Source organism: Tyto alba, unplaced genomic scaffold, assembly GCF_018691265.1.
Source record: "Tyto alba isolate M040663 unplaced genomic scaffold, T.alba_DEE_v4.0 Super-Scaffold_10, whole genome shotgun sequence".
Taxonomy (NCBI): domain Eukaryota; kingdom Metazoa; phylum Chordata; class Aves; order Strigiformes; family Tytonidae; genus Tyto; species Tyto alba.
In genome coordinates, this window is record NW_024881262.1 from 29,366,582 (window position 1) to 29,385,791 (window position 19,210).

The following is a 19,210-nucleotide window of genomic DNA, read 5'->3' on the forward strand; positions in this document are numbered from 1 at the left end:
GGTCCGGCGCTTCTCCCGCTGCCGGCGCCGGAGCCCGATCGCGGCCGAACCGCCGCGTCCCCGCAGCCGCAACCGGAGCGGAGCCGCCCCGGATCGAGCCGGTAAGGAATGAACCCCCCGCTCCGGGACTCGGTGCTGCTGCGCGGAGCCCGGCGGGGTCCCGGATCCCCAAGGAAGGTCGGGCTGCCCCGACCCCCGGGCCGGGGCGTGAGCGCGGGTGGGGGCTGAGCATCACCCCCCCACCCCCACCCTCCCACCCCCCCCACGCACGCCGGGGTCCGGCCGGGGCCCCTCAGAGCCCTCCCAGGGCCCGGAGCAGGCTCGGGCGGGCGGTGGGGGAACTGGCATGGCAAAGTGCACCCCCGGAGGGAGTGGGCTGGCAGACCCCGGTAGCGGTTGTAAGGCCGGAGGGATTGCCAGGCGGGGCGACTTAATTTCCCCTGGAAGAGTCCACTGCACGCTCCCACGCCCCCGGGCAGGGCCACGGGCAGCATCCCTCAGGTGTGAGCACCCCCCGGGTGGTACCCTGAGGATGCTCATACCTGAGAGATGCTGGTACTTTAAGGATGCTGTTACCAGGGGGGATGTCATTATCAGAAGGATGCTGAGTGGTAACTACTCGGTTCCAGCTGTATTCTCCTAGTGAGATCACCGTGGACAATCTCACTCCCGGGTGAAAGGCTCCCTGGGCCTGCCAGGGTCCCAGCCCCGCCCCCCCCCCCCAACTTTCCCCTCCATGGGGATCTCTTCCCCCCAGCCTGACCACGGCAGCAGGAGAGGTGTGAGTCGCACCAAAGGGCAGATGAAAGAAGGCCCACCTGCTTCACCTCCTGCCTCATCCCCAGCGGGGCCGGGGTGGCCCTTGGGGGTTCCCAGATCACCCCCTTCACTGTGATAGTCGGTGGGTCCAGCTCCCGGAGTCGGGCTGTCGAACCATACTCTGTGTTTACTTTAAAAAACAAAGTCGCCTCCAAATGCTTGCTTTGGCAAAACTGTTGGAAACGTGACTTGTACCAGCTCAGGGACCAAATGGGAAAAGCAAAAGAACTCCACATCTTGTTATTTAAAAACCCGGTGGTGATTAAGCCAGTCTGATGATCCGGGGAGTCTGACTCATCATTTTTTTTTTTAACACTCAGGGTTGGTGAGATAGGAATTTACTGTTGCTGTTCTCCAGCAGCAAATCACCGCATCCCACATGGAAATTGGCAGCAGACTGGGGCAGAGGCTCCTGGGCCGTGCCTGTCTCATCACCCCCATCCAGCAGCACCCCTTGGCTGCCTGGGTGCCGAAATGGGGGGGGGTGGGGGTGGGGGAGGGTTTTTAATCTCTGCAGCTCTATGTCCAGGTATAAGTAATCTTAAATCAAATTAAGCCATCCTGGAAAAGATGGTAGCCGGTATCATTCTGCCCTTGTTTCCTGGGCTCCAGAGCCCAGCCTCTCGCCGCTTTGCCAGGGCATGTTACACAAGATGTAAGCAACATTCCAGGAACCAGGAACTAACGTTGTGTCCTATCCCTTCCACCCACCACTCTCCTCCAGCGATGGCAGAGGCTTTGCCGGCGCGCAGAGGAGCCGCCCTGCTGCCCCGGAGCTGCTGCAGCCACCGGGGAATCGCCAGCAGCCCTGCCGAGCTGCCTGGGTGCAAGATGACCCTCACCACCACGCCAGCAGCCAGCATCACCCAGGCTTGCTTTTGCCTCCTGCTGTGCGTCCCCTGGGGCAGCTCCTGCCCACCGAGCTGCCAGTGCACGGAGAGGGCAGGGGCGAAGGCCGTCCTCTGCAGCTCCCGGCACTTGGAGGAGATCCCCAAGGACATCCCCAGAGACGCGGTGTTCCTCAAGCTGGATGCTAACAGCATCACCAGGATCCCCAGCAATGCCTTCAGGCACCTCTCCCACCTGGAGGAACTCGATCTCTCCAGAAATGCCATTGAGAAGATCGACAGGGCGGCTTTCAAAGGGGTGGCTGCCGGGCTGCGTACCCTCGACCTCTCCAGCAACCGCATCCGCAGCGTCCCCAAAGAAGCCTTGCTGGCGCTCAACGCCAAGCTCCGGCTGGCCAACAACCCCTGGCACTGCGAGTGTGCCTTGCAGGAGGTGCTGTGGGAGGCACGGCTGGACCCCGACTCCGTCCAGGACATCACCTGCCACACGGCCCCGCGCGAGGAGTACGTGGGCAAGCCGCTGCTCCAGGTCCTGGATGCCGGCGTCAACTTCTGCAGCGTGCGCCAGCGGACCACGGACGTGGCCATGTTCATCACCATGTTCGCCTGGTTTGCCATGGTCATCGTCTATGTGATCTGCTACGTCCGGCACAATCGAGAGGACACTTGCAAGCACGTGGATTACCTGAAGTCGCTGCCGAGCGCCCAGGGCCGTGCAGAAACCACCAGCACCGCCTTGTAGCGCAGGATTGGGGCGCCCTGTTCCCAGCTTCTTCGCAGGGAGCCGGGTGACGACCCGGTGGGTTTCAAAGCTTCTCTGTGGGATTTTTCCAGTGCTTGCTCCGGTCCTGCAAACGAGCGCCACTGACTTTGCCCGTCCCCAGAGACGCTGGACTGAGCGTGAGCAAACGAGAGGGGGGAGGGATGCCGGGTACACCCCAGATTCCCAGGGAGGAACCCCCCCACCCCACGCAGACCCCTTCTCCCCTGCCAGAGCTGGGCTCGCAGGGAAAGCAGCCCCAGCCACAAGCTCGCAGTCCATCTGGTTTGGAGAGAACAAGGCCCTGGGGGGATACAGATGAGGGCGAGGGCTTTTGTGGGGCCAAGAGGTCCCCCCATCCTCGCTTCGGTGAGGGACCGGCCTCGCAGAGAGCAGGACACCCACCCCAGCCCCTACGCGGCACCTCGGCAGCCTCTGCCTGCTGCCACCAACCCAGGGGTGATCTCCCAAACCTCTGATTTCTCAATAAAGCTCCGCACACAGGAAAAACCCTCAGGGTTTGTGCTGCACTGGGAGCCGGGCGTCTGGGGAGGGCAGCGGCGCTCGAGGTGGGTTGCGCTTGTCCTAATTCAATCTTTCCCAAAGCAGACAACCCTCAAGTCAATGTACCAGCTCGACTCCCATTAGATTACATCCCCTCCACCCTCACCCCCACCTGCCTTGAGCAGGGGTCGGCCAGCCAAATAGTGCCTCTGCATCTCATCTGGTACATCTCCACCTCATCTCACCCTTCCTTGGGGCTGAATTAGAGACGCTGCTCGTGGCTCGGCATGACGGGAGACAATCAAGTTCTGCCTTGTTTCACAAGCAAGAAACGGTGCTTCCCGGCAGAGCCAGCTGCAGCCACGGCTGGGCTGGGGGAGGAAGGAGAGCTGCAGAGACTGCCCGAGGCAACTGAGCCCCCCCAGCCCCTTTTTGGGGGGCTGGCACCTCCTGTGGGCTGCAAAGCACCAGGGTGGGTAGCCCAGCCCCACAGGAAACCCACGGCCGGAGGCGGCTGAGCAATTCCCTGGGCCGGTCAGGAAAGGCAGAGGGGTACCCTCACCCCAGCACGGCGCTGTGCTCGGGGCCCCCTCATCCTCACAGGACACCTGTGGCCACGGACGTGGCCCCATCTCACTCGGGGGTGGCTTGCTGAGTGGAGGGAAGCCTCTGCCAAGGGCAGAGCAGCTCAGGTACCTGCAGCTTGCGCGCGGGATGAAGGCTGGGTGCACACAGTTTATTAGAGCTCTGGTTAAGCAAAGGAGTCTCCCGGACAAAGGCGAGGAAAAGAAAAGAGGCCACACTGTCACCTGGAGCAGTTTGGAGTCTTTCCCATGCCCACGGTAGCTGGATTGTTCCCAATGCACAGCAGGTTTGCCCGGGAGTTTCTAGCCTCATGCAAAGAGGCCAGCATCGGTCCGTGTACACACCTATGGATTTGTACAGTATACACGTCACTCGGTGAGGATGACCAATGCCAGCCACGGTGGAGCGGGAGGAGGAGCAGGCACCCGCATCAGTGGGACGGGGTGGTGAGGCCACCAAAGACAGACACGAAATAATGGTGTGCAACGTCAGACCAGGTGGGTCCTCAGCGGCATCGCAGCCCCAGGCACTGGGCAGCCAGAGCCAAGCCCGAAGCCAACTTTTCCCCCAATTTCTCACACGCCATCTCCTCCCCACTGCTCTGCACCCACCCCGGCAGCACACGCCTCGCTCAGTCTCTTTCTTCCCTGGCTTTGTGCGAGCTCTGGCCACAACCAACAGCAGCTCTGGGTCCCTCCTGGATGGAGACTACCAAGCTCTGGGGTCCCGGCGAGCCCGGGGAAGCGCCTGGGCACCAGGCACCCTGCGTGGGACATGGCTCTGGAATGTGGCAGGAGAGCTTGCCCAGGAGAAACAGCACCAAAGCAGGGTCACAGCCCCTTTTCCAGCCCCCGGCCAAGGCTGCAGGGAGCTCCCCTCTTCCTCCTCCCCCTCCTGCGGAGCGCACAGTCAGACAGCTGCAGGGCTGACGCCGTGGCCACCCCTGGGCACTGTGATCCATCTTCACCTCGATGCCCGGCTTGCCCCCGTCCTGGCAATGAGCTGAGCGTGTCTCAGCCACCTCAGGTAGTTTTCAGCTTGAGCACCTTGGAAAGTGGCTCCTTGGCGCTGGAGTAGAGGAGGTAGGAGCCCTCGGCAGTGTGAAACGCCTCCCAGTCTCTACAGCCGATGGTGGGGAGGCGGTGAGCCGCTACGAAGCCTTCATAGCCTTGCCACCTGCACGAGGAAGGCAGTTAGCTTTCGGGGCACAAGCTGGGCACCTGGCAGTGGGATGGAAAGCCGAGCCGTGGGGCTGGCATCTCCCACCTCCCCGCTGTGGTTCAGGGTGGGATGTCCCTCACTGGGGCTTCTCATTCCTGCCCGGAAACCTCTCCCGAAACAGGGAGCAGTCCTGTCTGTCTTCCTTGGGCAGATGCACCAGCATCCGCAGGGGTTGCCCCCGTGCTGGGCTCCCGGCAGGGTCGCTCCTGCTGGGAACAACCCCCCCAACCCCCCCAACCCTGCTGTCCTCCCACAGCAGTACCTGTAGATAATACTGTTAACGGAGAAGGTGAAGCCATCGAAGGAGTTTGCTACCACCAGAAAAGAGTCATCTCCCACTGAGAAGAACTCCCAGTCCAGGGCACTGGGGATGAAGCAAGCAGAGGGGCAGGTGAGGTGGCCCCTCCGTGGCCAGCCGATGAAGGGGCTGTGTGTCTGCAGGGCTGAGCCCACCCCACATCAATCTCTGCCACCCTGACAGTGCATGGAAAAGCCTGCTCTTCCCAGGCTGTTCCTGAAAGGAAATCCACCCTTGTTCCCAAAATGCGAGCCTTCTCCTAGCTCCCACTGGGATTTGGTGCCAAGGAGCTGTTACCCCTTGCCCACCCTACCAGTCTCAGCCTCTGGTAGCGTGCAAGCCTGCACGAACCCTCCTGGAGACCTCCAGGTTGCTCAGGGGAAGGACAGTGGATTGAGGAGCACCCTGACTCTTTGTACAGATTTTGTACAGGTACCTGTAGGTGAGGACGTCCTGGAATTTGACAAACATCTGGGCAGTGATGTTCAGCTCATAGATGGAGGAGTTGATGGCGTAGAAGTTAGAGGGTGCTGGCATCCCGCTGTCATAGCTGTGGCTGTTTGCAACAGCCAGGAAGACTCTGTCCCCGATATGAAAGACCTCCCAGTCAGCAGCACCGAAAGTCTGTGGGGAAGGAAGCCACGTGAGAAGCTGGATGTGAATAAGCCTTTGCAAGTCATGGATGCTGTGAGGTGAGGGGGGACCTGCTGGAGGCGCAGCGGGGAAGTTACCCACTCCTAAACCCCTCCAAGTCAAAAAATAAACCTCACTCCACCAAACCCTAAGGGAGAATCAGTGGGAAACTATCGCTACCTTTCCAGAGGACTGAAGAGCATCTGTGTCCGCAATTATTCCCTGGCTTGTCTAAACCCAGAGAGGGGACCGAGGAGTAGAGTTTGATCAGTGGCCAAGCCTTACCAGGATAGACTGGAAGAGCTGGAAAGAGCCACTGAGCCAGATATAGATGTGCGAGTAGATCTTAGTGGATGTCCCATTGAACGTGTTAGCCACCGCCAGGAAGGAATACGGCCCGATGGTGAAGAATTCCCAGTCATAGGCTCCAGACGTAGGGATGGTCTGGTTGGTTTCAAACAACCCCGTCCTGGGGTTCCACCTGTATATCACGCTGTCTATGTTGTGGTTATTCCCTGGGGAAGACAGACAGGCAGAAGTGCACTGTGAGGAAAAGGAATGCTTGGCTCGCTTAAGAAACAAGACCCAGGAAGAGGTTCAGCTGGGCAAACATTTGCCAGCAGGTTGCAAAGCTGTTTGCTAGTGGCCGGTTGCTCCCCAAGAAGCAGCCGGAGAGACTCGAGGGCCTCCATCCCCATGGAACACGCTGGCGGCTTGTTCCCGAGTGCACGGCGGCAGCTTTGCGGCAGCCCCTGGCGGAGGAGGGACAGGAGGGTGCCGTGTCCCCGCGCGAGCGGCACACCGGAGGCACGGTGCCAGTGTCCCAGGGCGGCCGTGCACAGCGGGGCCGGTCCCAGCCGCGTCCCTCAGCTCCCGACCCCGGGGGCTGCCACCGCCCTTGGCGCACACACACAAGCTCACACATCTGGGAGGGGGCCACAGCTGGAATGGCACCGCACCGGCATTCCCCGGTGCTCCGTCGGTAAGTCCCCGTGCTCAGCCTCTGGGGGCTGGAGCTGGCCGGGGACCCTCATGTGCCAATCCCCACTGGTGACACGAACTCCAGAAGAGAGGGAGGGGACGCCACAGCCCGCAGCCTGCCCCGAGCTGAGCACTCAGGCTAAGCCCGCCAGCACCAAAGCGCATGTTCCATCCAGCTCCTAGGCTCCGTTCAAGCTTCCCAATCTCCTCTCTGGGGGGGTCCCAGCTGGCTTTAAAGCTAAAAACCTTCCTGCGCCTTCAGCCTGGCATGACCCTTCCAGCCAGAGACATTCTTCTAATAAAGAGCTGGCTTCATCGGGACGGGAGGGGAGCACCGCCAGCCCCTTTCCACCCCACGCTCACTAAACACTGCCGCACTTGGCTTGGCCCCAGTGGTGTTTCTGGTGGCTGAGCAGCAGCAGGACCATGTGTTAAGGGGCTTATGGAAAATCCTCACTGCAACAGAAGCGACTTTGGCAAGAAGGGCTGTGGGGAGAAAAGGGGGGGCTAGGCGATCTTCCACCAGCTTTGAGCCTGGTGCCGGAGGAGCTGATGCCGCAGGAGTCAGCCCTGACCGGCAGGGAAGTTGCCCACCAGCCCAGAGTCTGAGCCCAGCTGGGAGCATCCCGGCGAGCCAGGGACCCGTTCATCCCCTGGGCTGAGGGGTGCGCACCCCAGCCCACAGAACCTCATGGGCTGGGAGGGAGAATGAGACTGGATCACGTCTGCAGGGTGCCCAGGGAGGGACGTCAGAAGGCTCCCACTCGGCTTCCCTCGGTTTCCTGCGTGCCCACAAGGCCAAGGCTTTGGCTTCTTAAAAGGTTCGACCCCCTGCAAACCCCTGCAGCTGCTCTCCCCACCCCACCATGTTATGGTAGCGTTGGGGAAACAAATGAAAAGAAGCAGGGAGATTCAGCAGAGATGTCATCCCCACTCCTTGTGCCTCGCAGTCAGAAAGAAACCTGGAGGGGGACCATGTCAGCCACTTCCCTGAGTGCTTTTCTCTCCTAAAATGAGAGGATCTGCAAGGGTTTGGGCTCCCTGAGGGACACTGCACCCCGAGCTGTGCGCACGGACTCCCTGGTTTTGCCCTGCGCTCCAGCAGAGGATGCGCGGGGAGCAGGGAGCTGCAGTGTTTCCAGGGCAATGGGAGGATGCTCTGGAGCAGGGTGCTGGGGTCCCTGGCATCCCCCCACGGCAGCCTGCCCCTGCTGAGCGGGGATGGTAGGGAATACAAGGGCTGGGTACCTTCTCTGTGGTTGACCACTGCGAGGAAAGCCTCTCCCTCAATGACAAATGCCTCCCAGTCCCTAGCGCTGTGCGTGGTGATCCTCTGGTACGTGATGAATTTCTCTTTCCTGCGGCTCCACTTGTATATTACAGAGAACTCCTGACCCCTGTCATTCTGCTCAAAATTAGCCACTGCTAGGAAGATCTGAAAAATAACAAGCCAGGACATCTTGGTTTTCTCCTCGCAACGTGGCGCGGACAAGCACGGGCAGGGTGAAGATGGGATGGGTGGGGATGCAGGGCCAGGGACCAAGGTGGCTGGTGTGGGGTCGGACAGCCCTGGCAGGCAGGGGACCCCGAGCAGCCCCCGAGGAGCACAGTGCACCCAAAGTAGGGACGGGGGGGGGTGTCTTTGTGGCTGGCAGCAGTGGTGCCCGCTGCCCCCAGAGCCAGGTTGGGGACAGAACGGGCAGCCACAGCCTCGGAGCCAAGCGGAGGGAGAGCCGTGCTGCGGCTGCTCGCAAGGGAGCACAGCGCTGCTGCCAAAACAGGCTGGGGAGGGAGGGTGGGGGGGTCCGAGCTACCAAACCTGCTCCAAAAGGAAAGGCTGTTCAGAAGTAAAATTGCAGCTATCATAATGATAGCAACAATGATAACGATTCCCTGAGACAAAACACTTTCCAGACTCGCTGCAAACATCAGGGACAAGCGTGCAGCAGCAGAGGTGGACTTGTGCAAGGTAGGGAGTGCACCCAAGCTCGTGGGAGTGCGCGGTGTGGCACGCTGGCTTCGCCACTCGGGTGTGTTTGGTGTGGAGTGGAAGAGGTACCCCCCCCAGTTTGGTCCGCAAAGAAGCACCGAGACAAAGCCCACAAGCAGAAGAGGGTCACTGGGAGCGGTCTGCCGCCTTCTGCCCAGCCCAGGACCCTGCCAACACCAGCTTGGGGGTTTTGTGCAGCCAAGGCTCAGCCACCCCCCCGGGCCAGAGACCGTCCACCCGCAGCGGAGGCCTGTGCTGGGTCTGCACATCCTTCCAGGGAAGGTGCATCCCCAGCGCTGGGCACCTCTCCCTGCAAATCCCCGGAGTCCCTTCGGGGCAGCTCCAGAAACACGGCTTCAGAGGGATGAGAAAAGCCTGGAACCAACCCCACAACTCAGGAGCCTGCCCTCCCTTGCTCTCCATGGACAGAGCCCACCAGCAGATCCCAACATTGCCCTCCGGGGTTCTTCCCCCCCATCCTGGCAGAGCAGTCCAAGCGCACTAACGAGGCGCTGCTGGCGCCTCCAGAAGCGCATCCCACCTGCAACGCCCGCGAGGTACCCGGGCGAACTGGAGAGACCCGTGCTGCTGCTGGTGCCACACCTAATCTGGCCAACATATCCCTGCAGAAACATGCCAAGCACGGGCAGCGGCATGCAGGGCACCCGCCGAAGTCCCCAGCAGTTCTTGGAGCACCAAGGCTAACCCCACCTAGAACACCTGCCCCAAACCGTGCGGGAGAGAGGCCTTCCTGCCGAGGAAATCTGAGGAAGTTTTTCTCAGTGAGGACCTGAAGGCAAACCCAGAGCACGTCAGCCTCGGTGAGCACCAGCACGGGTGCTTCGTTGTGTAGGAACCATGGGGAGTCGGGATGCCCCAGCTTGGTGGTCTTTGCCCCCACAGCTGCCGCTGCAAGGGGGTGTCGTGGGTCCCGATTAACACTGGGGAGTCTCAGGGTGGTTCCCACCAGCGGATAAACCCAGCTGAGGATGTTCCCATCTCCTGCCCGTGAGGGTGCAGCCGGAGCTTTGCAGAGCAGGGGCAGCACTGGGGATGGCAGGCGTGCTCCCGGCCCAAAGGCAGCTTTGCAGCACGGCTGCATGTTCAGGGCTTGACCAGGTTTTCTGCAGGAAAGGTGCTGTCAGCCAGGTAACAGGGGATGTGGCCCATATGTATCCAAACAAGCAGGGCTGTCGGTGCCACCAAGCCTGGAGGCAGGACCTTCTGCCCACCCCTCTGTACCCTGCAGCACGTTGGCTCGATGGGGGACCCCTGCAGCCACCCTGTGTGGCAGCTGGTGACAAAGCCAGAACAAGCCACAGCTGGCGGGGGGGGAATGATCCCAACTCCCCTGGGAGCTCTGCACAGAGCTGGCTCTCAGCAGACGGTTGCTCAGCTTGCTCGGGGCTCCTTGCAAAATGGGAAGCAGCTCTCCAGCGAGAGGAACTAGGCAGATACTCTACGAAAGTCCCCTGGCAGATTGCCCAGGGGAGGAGAGATGGCTCCAAAGTCCTGGCGTGATTTAAAAGCAAAAGGACTTAAAAATGCGCAAGGTTGCACTCAGCAGGTCTCGGGAGGGAGCTACGGGCTCCGATGGCTCCCTAAGACCACAGGTAGATCTCTGAGACCAGACTGGACCTTACGCACGGCAGGATGTCCACCACGGTCAGAGCTCAAGGAGGGCTTTGCTCTCTCTGCTCCCACGTTAGGAGCTGCGTATCCCTGAGAGCGATGCCGCAACCGCTGCCTGGGGTGATGCCTGCCTCGCTTCACGGTGCCGGGTGGGAACTGCAGCAAAACCTGCTTCCCGGGGGGGGGGGGGGGGGATGTCAGCCTTGGCGCCTGGGTGGAGGCGGCTCTGCGAGCACAGCCAGACCAGGCTGGGCCCCAGCTCTGCACAAGGGTCATTTTGACACTGGCACTCGCTACAGCTGAGGCAGGAACAGGCAGAGCCTGCTAGAAATGAACCCCAGTGCATGGGGGGCGGATCCAGCTCCAACAGCTGGCTTTGGAGGCTGACCTCACAGACGTCCTGGAGATCGCCAGGGAAGAGATCTGAGCACCCCGGACATGCGATTACCTAGGCTGCCAGCATCAGTCGCTGAAAATGGCCTGGGTGGGAGTAGTTGTGTCTCAGCAAAAGGAGTAAAACACAGAGGGCAGCCCACCCGATCAGCTGGCAGTCCCTAGGACAGACCTTTACCAGCTGAATACATGTATCAGCATGACCCCATCAAAGACAGAAGAGAGAAAGAATCACCTCTTAAACCACGCCTGAGACTCAGGGCTTCAGAGGAGAAGCCAGTGTCGGGCAATTGGAGTTTAACATCCTGAAATATGAAGGCACTGAAATAACCTTCTGGGCAGACTTACCTTCTTTCCTATGGTGAAATACTTCCAGGACTGAGCTTGGTAGGTGGGGATGTTCTGGTAGGGCACAAACTTCCCATCGGTCCACTTATAGATGGCTGATCCCGGCAGGGTGTACCGGTTGGCAGTGGCTGCGAACAGCCCCACCTTTGGGATGGTGAAGACCTCAACACCCATTGTCTCAGAGTTGGTCACCAGGTTCTGGTACTCCTCCACATAGTCCAGCCTTTGCTTGACTAGGAGATCACAAAAAAAAAAAAGAGGGGTGAGGTTACAACCTGATGACCTTGACTGGAGAGGTTCCGCCCCCCCTTGCACAGCAGAGCTGGCTCGGCAGTGCTTGTTGCTGTATGGAGCTTTACTGGGGGAAAAATGAAGGTCCTGGTGTCGCGGGTGGTGAAAGGCCAAAACCCAAGTGGGTGGTGACTCCATCTCACTGAGCAGCACGTCCAGCCCCCTCCACCCCTGCCTTTTCTCCAGTGGAGAGAGAGCAAGGCTGCAAAATGCTCTTCCAGGCACTCTCCTCCGGGAGCGGGGAAGAACAACATGCCACGGATTCTGATTGCTTCTTACGAAGTGGGTTGATTCTAAAGATCACCAGGAGGAGAGGAACAGACCTACAGCGAAAGGGCCTGGGCTGCTGAGACCAGCTGGGTTAACCCACATCCACCCGTGGCAGCCCTGCACCAGATGTTTCCCCTGTTGCTCTGCTTTTCACCTTGTTGCTCCAACGTTGCCCCGCTATTTTCTGCACAAAGGCCACCAGAGCTGGGACAACACGGAGACCTGCCTCCGCCACCCTCCGATTGCTCCCTCTTGTATTTCTGGCAGCTGATGAGTCTTTCTGCTCCTTCTCGTCCACTCCGCAAGCACTTGGGCACCGGGAGCATCCGTGCCTTTGGGACCCCCCACGTCAGGGAGCACCCCAGCACCCGAGGCACAGCTCTCCGGGGGTGAGCTGTCCCACTCAGACAGACCAGGAGCTCATTCCTGGCAGGAGAAGCCCCAGTAGGGATGGACAACATGGATAAGGGCAACATGGGCACTGTGCGAGTGATCGGGGGAGCTGGCACCTGAATCCAGAGCTGCACTGGAAGTGTCGGTGTGGGCACCAAGAGCAAAGCAAAGCCTGACCAAGCAGTGGAGAGGCAGGGGGACACCCCAGCCCCCCTCATTCCGCTGTTGGCTGAATTGCTTCCCACCCCAAAGTGCTGTCAAGGGCAAATCCTTGCTCCTCCTCTGCTTCAAGAGCCTCCCTCCATCCCCGAGAGCGCATTGCACACCGGTACCTTCCAGCATGGAAATCCAGGCGCTGCCGTTGCAGAGGTACAGCCCTCGCTGGGAGGCGTTGAACCAGAACTGTGCCTTCTCCTGCTTGGTGCAGGGTGGACGGGACCCCAGGGTCACCTTCGTGTCAGTCTCTGGGCACAGAGAGGAGCAAGGCAGGTGCCTCTTAGCGCACACGATGGAGGAGCAGTGAGGCTCGTCCCCGTGCCCACGGAGGGTTGGATGTCCCGGTCCCATCCTGATGACGGGCATCAGGAAAGAGGGGAAATAGCATCCCAGCCCTGAGTCGGGACGTCACCCTGGGGGTTGGCACCCGTGGGGCTACTGGCACGAGCCCAGCACTGCCAAGGGACCCGGGCAGGGGCACCCCGGATCTCCAGGGGGGTTTTGGACAGGGATCCCCCCCCCACACACACACGTTGAGAAACAGAGGGTGCTGGGGACACTCTCTTCCCGGCCCACTCCTGCTCTGTGCCCAGCCCCACGCAAAGACCCTCCCTCAACAAACATGGAAGGTGGCCAACCGAGCCCAGCGCCGCGGGGAGTTACTGACCGTAGGGGTATTTTAGCACCTCGTTGCTTGCTGGCTTTGTGGGGAGATCCTGGAGGACAGGGGGGACAGAGAGCGTCGCTACTTTGAAGTTCATGGCTGTGCATATCCGAGGGGTGGCATCGGCTCCCGGCAGCAGGACGAGCTGTCTCAGCAAGCCCTGGGAAAGCGGTAGCAGCAGGATGGCGAACGAGTCCAGCAAGGGAACTGCAGGGGATCCGTGCCCTGGATTTCCCTCCCGACTCCTGCTCATTGCCCTCCCTCCTGGGCTGTGGAAGCTTCCATGGGATTCACGCACATTTATCAGATCCTCATCACAGGCCCAGCCTGCCAAAATCTTCATCTCGGGCAATTTAATGGCTGGGGCAAGGGGGAGCATTGGCGAGGGACTCGTTAGCTGCAGCCGGCTTTCACCGCCTCTGCTTTTCACTACTGGTCAGGGTCAGGCACTGCCCTAACTTTTATAACAATGAGGCTGCCCCGTCGACTGTCTTTCTGTCACCGCACAAGAGGCAACATCCTCTTAAAAAACACCCTTGTCCCACAAAGTGCCAGTCACTAGCACTGCCCCTTGCGTGCCCCCAGCTGGATGGGGACTGAGCCTGGCAGCGGGACTCCCGGCCACCTCCGCTGCCCGTGCCGTGGCCTAAAGCCCTTCCAGTGCAGGGGGGCTGAGAGGGGGCCGCAGCTCGCCCCACGGCCAGCCGCGAGCACCGCGGGGGGCACCTACCGTGAACACGCCTTTCCTTCTCCTCCTGTTGCCCAGGTAGAAGCTGGCTCTCTTCACCGACAGAGAGGCTGGGAAGGGCGTCTCCACCACCCTGCGGACGGGCAGAGAAAAGGCAGGGGGGACAATTTTGCGGCCTCTACTGCTGGCTGGAGGAGACGCTGGTGGAGGAGCATCGCCCTGCCAGGGAACCGGCACCTCCACGCAGCCCTCCCGAGCCCCCCCCGTCACCACCGCCCCCAACCTACACATCCTTGGGGACGCTGCAGTCCACCGTCAGCGAGAAGGACTGGCCCGAAACGGCCAGGATGAGCGTGTGCCACTGGCTGTCGGCGAGGGAGACGTTGGGGAAGGTGACACGGGTCTGCCAGCCGCCGGCGCGCTCCTGGCTCCAGAAGAGGAAGTGGAGCTTGTTGGGGGCGTAGCGCAGCCCCACCAGCACGCTGGGGCTCTCCTCCGCCATCAGCGTGAAGACATACTCGTTCCTCTGCGGGAGGGCACGGGACTCAAATCCACGTCGCCACGAGCCGCCGGGCCAGGCTGTGCCCGCTCGGCTCCGCGCCCGGCCGGCAGCGCTTACCTTGGCGGGGCCGCTGAGGACCCTCAGCGTGACGATGATGGAGAACTCCTCGGGGAAGCGGTCGCAGTGGATGAAGAGCCGGGAGGCGGGGAAGCCCAGGGCGCGGGGCCGGGAGGCGGCCAGCTGGAAACCTCGCACCCCCTGCGCTTGAGAGACCCTCACGCCGCGGGCCAGCCCGCCGGCGGGGGCCACCTCCGAGAGGATGTCCAGCGGGCGCAGGTCTGTGCCAAGAGACGGCGGAGCCCGTCACGGTGGCGGCAGCCGTCCCGCCCTGCCCCGCTGTGGGATGGGGTCCCCACCTGGCAGCGGGGTGCTCGGCCGCCCGCCTTGCTCAAGGCAGCCGGCACACCTCCGGCGCTGGCCAGAGCCTTCCGACGGTAGCAGGGGGGCCCAGCGTGCCCCGTGGCTCGCTGCCCCCTGCCTGGGGTCCGTGCCCAACCCCTGCTTTGGGGACATGGGGAAGGTTTGCTCTCCAGGCACCGAGGCTGACACCTCCATCCCCACAGCAGGAATACCGGGCGTGCAGGCTCGCCTACACTGATGTGGCTCCAAACGCTGACACCAGGGCCGGGGACCTGCTGGTCGGGCAGCCCCAAGCTGCCTCCAGCTTCCTCAGGATCCACCAGCAACAGCAACCAGAGCCCAGAGAGCAAGCAGGGATCCGGCTACCACCTCTCCCTGTCCCCAGGGCGGTGGGGCACAGCACCCCCCTGCTCCAGCCTCTCCCAACCCAGCCCTAATTGCACACATGCACCTACTCCCCCGGCAGGCACCAAAACTGTTCATTAAACCCGTGATCCTCTCTCCAGAGGAGAAACCAACGTGGGCAGCCCCAGGGCATCGCCCGGGGTGAAGGACAGCACTGAGCACAGGCACTGTAGTTGTCTCCACATAACAGTGCCGGGGTGACCGCCGGTCCCACGTCTCAAAAAGCCCCGTGCCAGCAGCCACGGAAGGGTTGTACCCGCGGTGGGTGCTTCTCCGACCTTCCCCGCCTCCGCACCCTCGCGGGTTTTGTTTTTGAATGCTTCCCTGGCAGGATTGCGGCACCTGTAGCAAAGGGCAGAGGGGCTCGATGACGATGCCCAGAGGATGAAGCAGCACTTGGTTAGACTAAAAAATCCTTGACTCTGTCCCGTCCCCAGTGAGACCAGGCTTTTAGCTCCTGTTTGAACTAATAAATCACGGCTGCTGGGGCACAGCAGGAGAGCTAGGAGGGAGGAAGCTGTGAGCAAGGCTGGGCTGGCATGCGTCTGAATCCAAACCAGCTGGAGAGGGGGAGCATTTCCCCCCAGGCACCCCCGGCCAGCCAGATGGGCAGAGAGAGGAGGAATCTGCTCCTGTGGCTCCATCCAGCCCAGAGCAGGGAGACCGGTGAGGTCCTTCCCACCGTGCCACCTCTGCACTCCCACTGCCTGCCCCTCTGCTGGCTTAAGCTGCTCCCAAAGCAAAGCCCTGAGGGGGGGGGGGGGGGTGCCGGGGGAGGTTTAACTGAGACAATTTATTTCAGAAATGCACCACCCAGGGAATGACCAGTTCCTGTTTTTCTCAGCAAAAAGCGCAAGCTGATTCAGGCTTGGATTTGCAGAGAGCTTTAGGAGCCCCCGGGGGAGCCCCTGCAGGAGGGATGCTGGGGGGGGGGGCAGTTAAATGTGCTGATGCTGGGGCCTTGACACCCCTGGAACCCCTCCAGCCAAGGCTGCTTGGGGACAGCAGGGACACCCCTGGGAAGACCAGAGATGCTGAGGGCAGGAGGTGGTGGGCAGAAACTCTCCGTTCTCTCCCAGCTTTCCTTCTTGCCATCAGCCGAGCTGTAATAAAATGTAAATACAGGCGCCCTCAACGCGGGATGGGACCCAAGCACGCGGAGCCTGGGCCCAAGCGGCCCCCAAAACTGGGCTGAAGTTTCACCGCCCGCCCAGGGACCACACAGCACGGGGATGGCGATGGGAAGGCAGAGCTGGGTAATGGGGACCCTCCTTGGCCCGGGCTGCTCTTGGCACTGCCCTGCAGGAAATGCCATCGGAGCTGCCAGCTCCTTGGCTGGGGGCGGCAGGACAGAAACTTTCCAGGAGGTTTTGCTGCTGGGAGGGTGTAGGTTGTGTCTGGCAGAGAGTGCGGGCCGGGAGGGACTTTCTGGGGGGGACTTCATGGCTCTCCTCTACTTCTCCTTCCAGCCCTTCCCCTCCCCACGTGTTGGTCCCCAAGGCTGGGAGACCTTGGGACAATGCTTGGGAGGGCCACAGCTCTCCCCACGGCACCGAGAAGGGCTGGTTGCTCCCCAGTCCCGTGCCAGACTGGGGGGGGGTGGCCGCAGACGCAGGGATGACCCCTCTCCCTGCCGCCCGTGGGTGCAGGCAGGGTGCTGCCAGCTGCAGCACCCGAGGCAGGGTGCCGTCCTCTCACCCCGCGACTCGGTCCACCGGCACCTGGGCACCGCAACCCGGGGGCTGGGCTCCGCACGGGGCACCCCGCAGCAGCCACGTGCCCCCCCCCCCCCCCCAAAAAAAAAAAAAACTCAGCACGTTTTCTGGCACCTGCCCTGGCAGCGTGGGGAACATCCCGTCGGTGGGAGCACACGAGTCGCAGCGTGTTTCCCGGCACGCCTGTCTTGACGCCTCCCTCCCCATGCCACCCGCCAGCCTTTGCTCCTACCTGTGCAGTGCTGCCACGTCCTGCCCCCCCGGATGAAGCCCCCGCTGGCGGCCCAGTGGAGGAGGGTGACCCAGAGAAGCAGCGGAGCCGACATTGGGGGGGCTGGCCTCAGGGGGTCCATCCACTGGAACCCCCCCTCGCCGTCCTCTCCTCGGTGCCCCGGCAGGCTCTGCTTGGCTCAGCCCCCCCGGGGGGGCTCTCGCATAGTCTGCCGGCACCTCAGGGACGTGCCACGCTGGGCGGCTGATGCTTCGGTGCTTCTGGGGTGTTAAGCCCCGGCTCTGCCGTCCCCTTGCGTGGGCATCGGCCCTGGGGGCACGGCAGAGGTGGCGGGTGGGGGGCCGGCGGGGGCTCCCCTGGGGCGGCCGTGGAGGCAGTGCCGCCTGCAGCCTGCACGCAGACATTTAAATGAGAAGTCGGTGGTGGGAGAGGAGGAGTCCCAGCTCCTTAGAGAGCTTTTATCTTTTGCCCAACCCTCTGGAAGGCAGCTCTGGGGAGGGATTTTTTAATCTTTTTTTTTTTTTTTTAATTTATTTTTTTCTTTGCTTCCTTTCATTTTTGGAGATTCATTTTTCCGGGGTCACACGGGAGTAGGTGGGAGATTCACCCCTGCCTGTTGAGACCAAGGTGGGAACCTTCCTACTGCTAAAAACCTTGGGCTTTCGGCAGCACAACCCCTGCCTGCACTGGGCAGAGATCCTCTGTCCCCTCCAGTCCACCCCACCCCGCCCCAAAAAAAAGCCAGACCCCACAAGGTGCATATTTCTCCCCCAAAACAACCTCGGGCTGGTGATGCCCAGCCACCAGACCCGGCCCTGCTGTGAGGATGGCGGCAGCGTGCCGAGCGTCGGTTCGGAAACCCTCGGGGTTACGCTGTTCAAATGGGAGAGTCAGCAGTGGAAAAACTCCCCGCACACAGCGAGCTCCGCCGGGTTCCTCCGGCCGCAAAACGAGTTGCTTCCATTCCCCGAACAATTGAAATTGGGCTCCCACCCTCCCCCCGTCCCCAAAGCCTTCCCGCAAGGCGAGCGCTAGAATAGAAAGCGGATGGCCAGGATGAAACGCCAAAAAAACTGTGTTGCAAACCGGGGGTTTTCTCAGCAAGGAAGAGCCGGAGCCGGACCCGCGGACGTGCCTTGCTGCCAGACTGTCCGCACCCCTTGCTGACCCAAAATCCACCACCCCGGGACCGGGAGGGTGCAGCCCATGGGGTGCAGCCCTGGGGTGGAGCGGAGCACCCTGCACTTTGGTCCTAAATCCCGAGAGGAGCGGCTACCGGAGCCGGGAGACACCCCACGCACCGTCAGTGACTCTGTCGGAGAGTCAAACAGCCCCTGAAACCTGGAGGGTGGCTGCACACGCGTCTGGAGCTCCCCTTCCCCACAAAGCACTCTCGCTGGGCATCCCCCACATTAGGGCTCTGCCAGGATCACACTTAAGCGGAGCTTAATCTCTCTCTGGAGAGAGCTGCAGAGGCGAGGCACTGCTGGCATCCCCGCGCTGGGGATGGCGCCCACGGCCACTGCCCAAACCCCGGGGGGCCCAGCTGGCAGCCACCGGCGGTGACCGTGATGGACACGGAAGGCGCAAACCTCCCCGTCTCTCCCGAACTTGTGCTGCTCCCCACGGCCTCGGGGACACCCGCCAGCACCCCAGCGGGCCCCCGCGCAGCCCTGCCCGGCGGAGAGGTCGGAAGGGAGGCCGGCGCGGCGCGGAGCCCGGCTGCTGGCAGGGCCCTGCCTCCCGGCAGGTTGGCGCTGGGTAGGGCGGCACAAATGAGAATCAGAGCCGCCGCGTTGCCCAGGGCCGCACACATGTGTCAAGTTAAGGATGGCTTTGGGAGCTGGCAGCACCGGCCCGAGCAGGGGACTCGCGCAAGCGGGCGGATTTTGGGAAGCCTCCCGCCGAGGCCGGCCCCAGCTCTGCGAGAGTCCGGGCAGCTCATGCAACTCCTGCCAGGGAGGGGGGAAAAGTCCTGCCGGGGACGCTGGGGCGACTGGTTTTTCCAAAGGGGACGGCAGCCGCTTTTGAGCGTTTCCTCGGCCAAAAAGCTGGTCAGTGGCAGGGCATCTCTGGACCCAAGGACACAGCCGCAGGTGCCCTCTCCAGCAGCAGGGGAATGCGGGGAATTCCAGGCAGGAGGCGAAGGAAATGAAGCCCCATCGATGAGCACGGAGGAGATCCCAGGCGGTCCTCAGCCCAGCACCGTGGGCTCAGGCTGCTTTTCAGCCACGCGCTGTTAATGAATGGTCTGCTGGTGAGGACGGGGATGTTGATGGTCCTCAAGGATTTTCTCCATCCTTGAACTGGGGATCCCGGCATGGCAGAGGGTGCTGCAGCAGCTTGGCCAGTCCCTGGTGCTTTTCTCCCTCCCCAGGAGGACCTGCCCATGGAACCGATCT

General features: G+C 61.8%; 2 protein-coding genes across 4 annotated transcripts; one reads left to right on the forward strand and one right to left on the reverse strand.

Annotated features, from left to right (window-relative positions):
• The first annotated feature begins 31 nt into the window (after nucleotides 1-31).
• LRRC3 (leucine rich repeat containing 3) lies at nucleotides 32-2,939 on the forward strand. Its single transcript, XM_042797834.1, has 2 exons — nucleotides 32-101; nucleotides 1,544-2,939. Exon 2 carries the CDS (start codon nucleotides 1,546-1,548, stop codon nucleotides 2,407-2,409), a length of 864 nt encoding a protein of 287 aa, XP_042653768.1. The 5' UTR covers nucleotides 32-101; nucleotides 1,544-1,545; the 3' UTR covers nucleotides 2,410-2,939.
• Nucleotides 2,940-3,739: 800 nt separating this feature from the next.
• Nucleotides 3,740-17,223, reverse strand: TSPEAR (thrombospondin type laminin G domain and EAR repeats). Of its 3 annotated transcripts, none has more exons than XM_042801091.1 (12): nucleotides 16,809-17,223; nucleotides 14,154-14,374; nucleotides 13,822-13,958; nucleotides 13,577-13,667; nucleotides 12,850-13,006; nucleotides 12,299-12,430; nucleotides 11,013-11,245; nucleotides 7,898-8,084; nucleotides 5,954-6,183; nucleotides 5,472-5,659; nucleotides 5,000-5,101; nucleotides 3,740-4,692 (listed from the first exon to the last, which is right to left on the reverse strand). In XM_042801091.1, exons 1-12 carry the CDS (start codon nucleotides 16,927-16,929, stop codon nucleotides 4,539-4,541), a joined length of 1,953 nt encoding a protein of 650 aa, XP_042657025.1. In that variant the 5' UTR covers nucleotides 16,930-17,223; the 3' UTR covers nucleotides 3,740-4,538. The 3 variants fall into 3 exon arrangements, with proteins under 3 accessions (XP_042657025.1, XP_042657021.1, XP_042657028.1); XM_042801087.1 differs by having other exon boundaries at nucleotides 13,822-14,060; XM_042801094.1 differs by lacking the exon at nucleotides 5,000-5,101 and having other exon boundaries at nucleotides 13,822-14,060.
• Nucleotides 17,224-19,210: the final 1,987 nt, after the last annotated feature.

Bases quoted from the DNA above. Each gene is read 5' to 3' on its own strand.
- LRRC3 (XM_042797834.1), top strand. From the start codon at position 1,546: ATGGCAGAGGCTTTGCCGGCGCGCAGAGGAGCCGCCCTGCTGCCCCGG.
- TSPEAR (XM_042801087.1), bottom strand. From the start codon at position 16,929: ATGGACCCCCTGAGGCCAGCCCCCCCAATGTCGGCTCCGCTGCTTCTC. The intron at 14,061-14,153 runs GTAAGCGCTGCC...GCCCTCCCGCAG, and splicing joins TCCTCAGCGGCCCCGCCAAG to AGGAACGAGTATGTCTTCAC. The intron at 11,246-12,298 runs GTACCGGTGTGC...GTGATCTCCTAG, and splicing joins CTGGATTTCCATGCTGGAAG to TCAAGCAAAGGCTGGACTAT.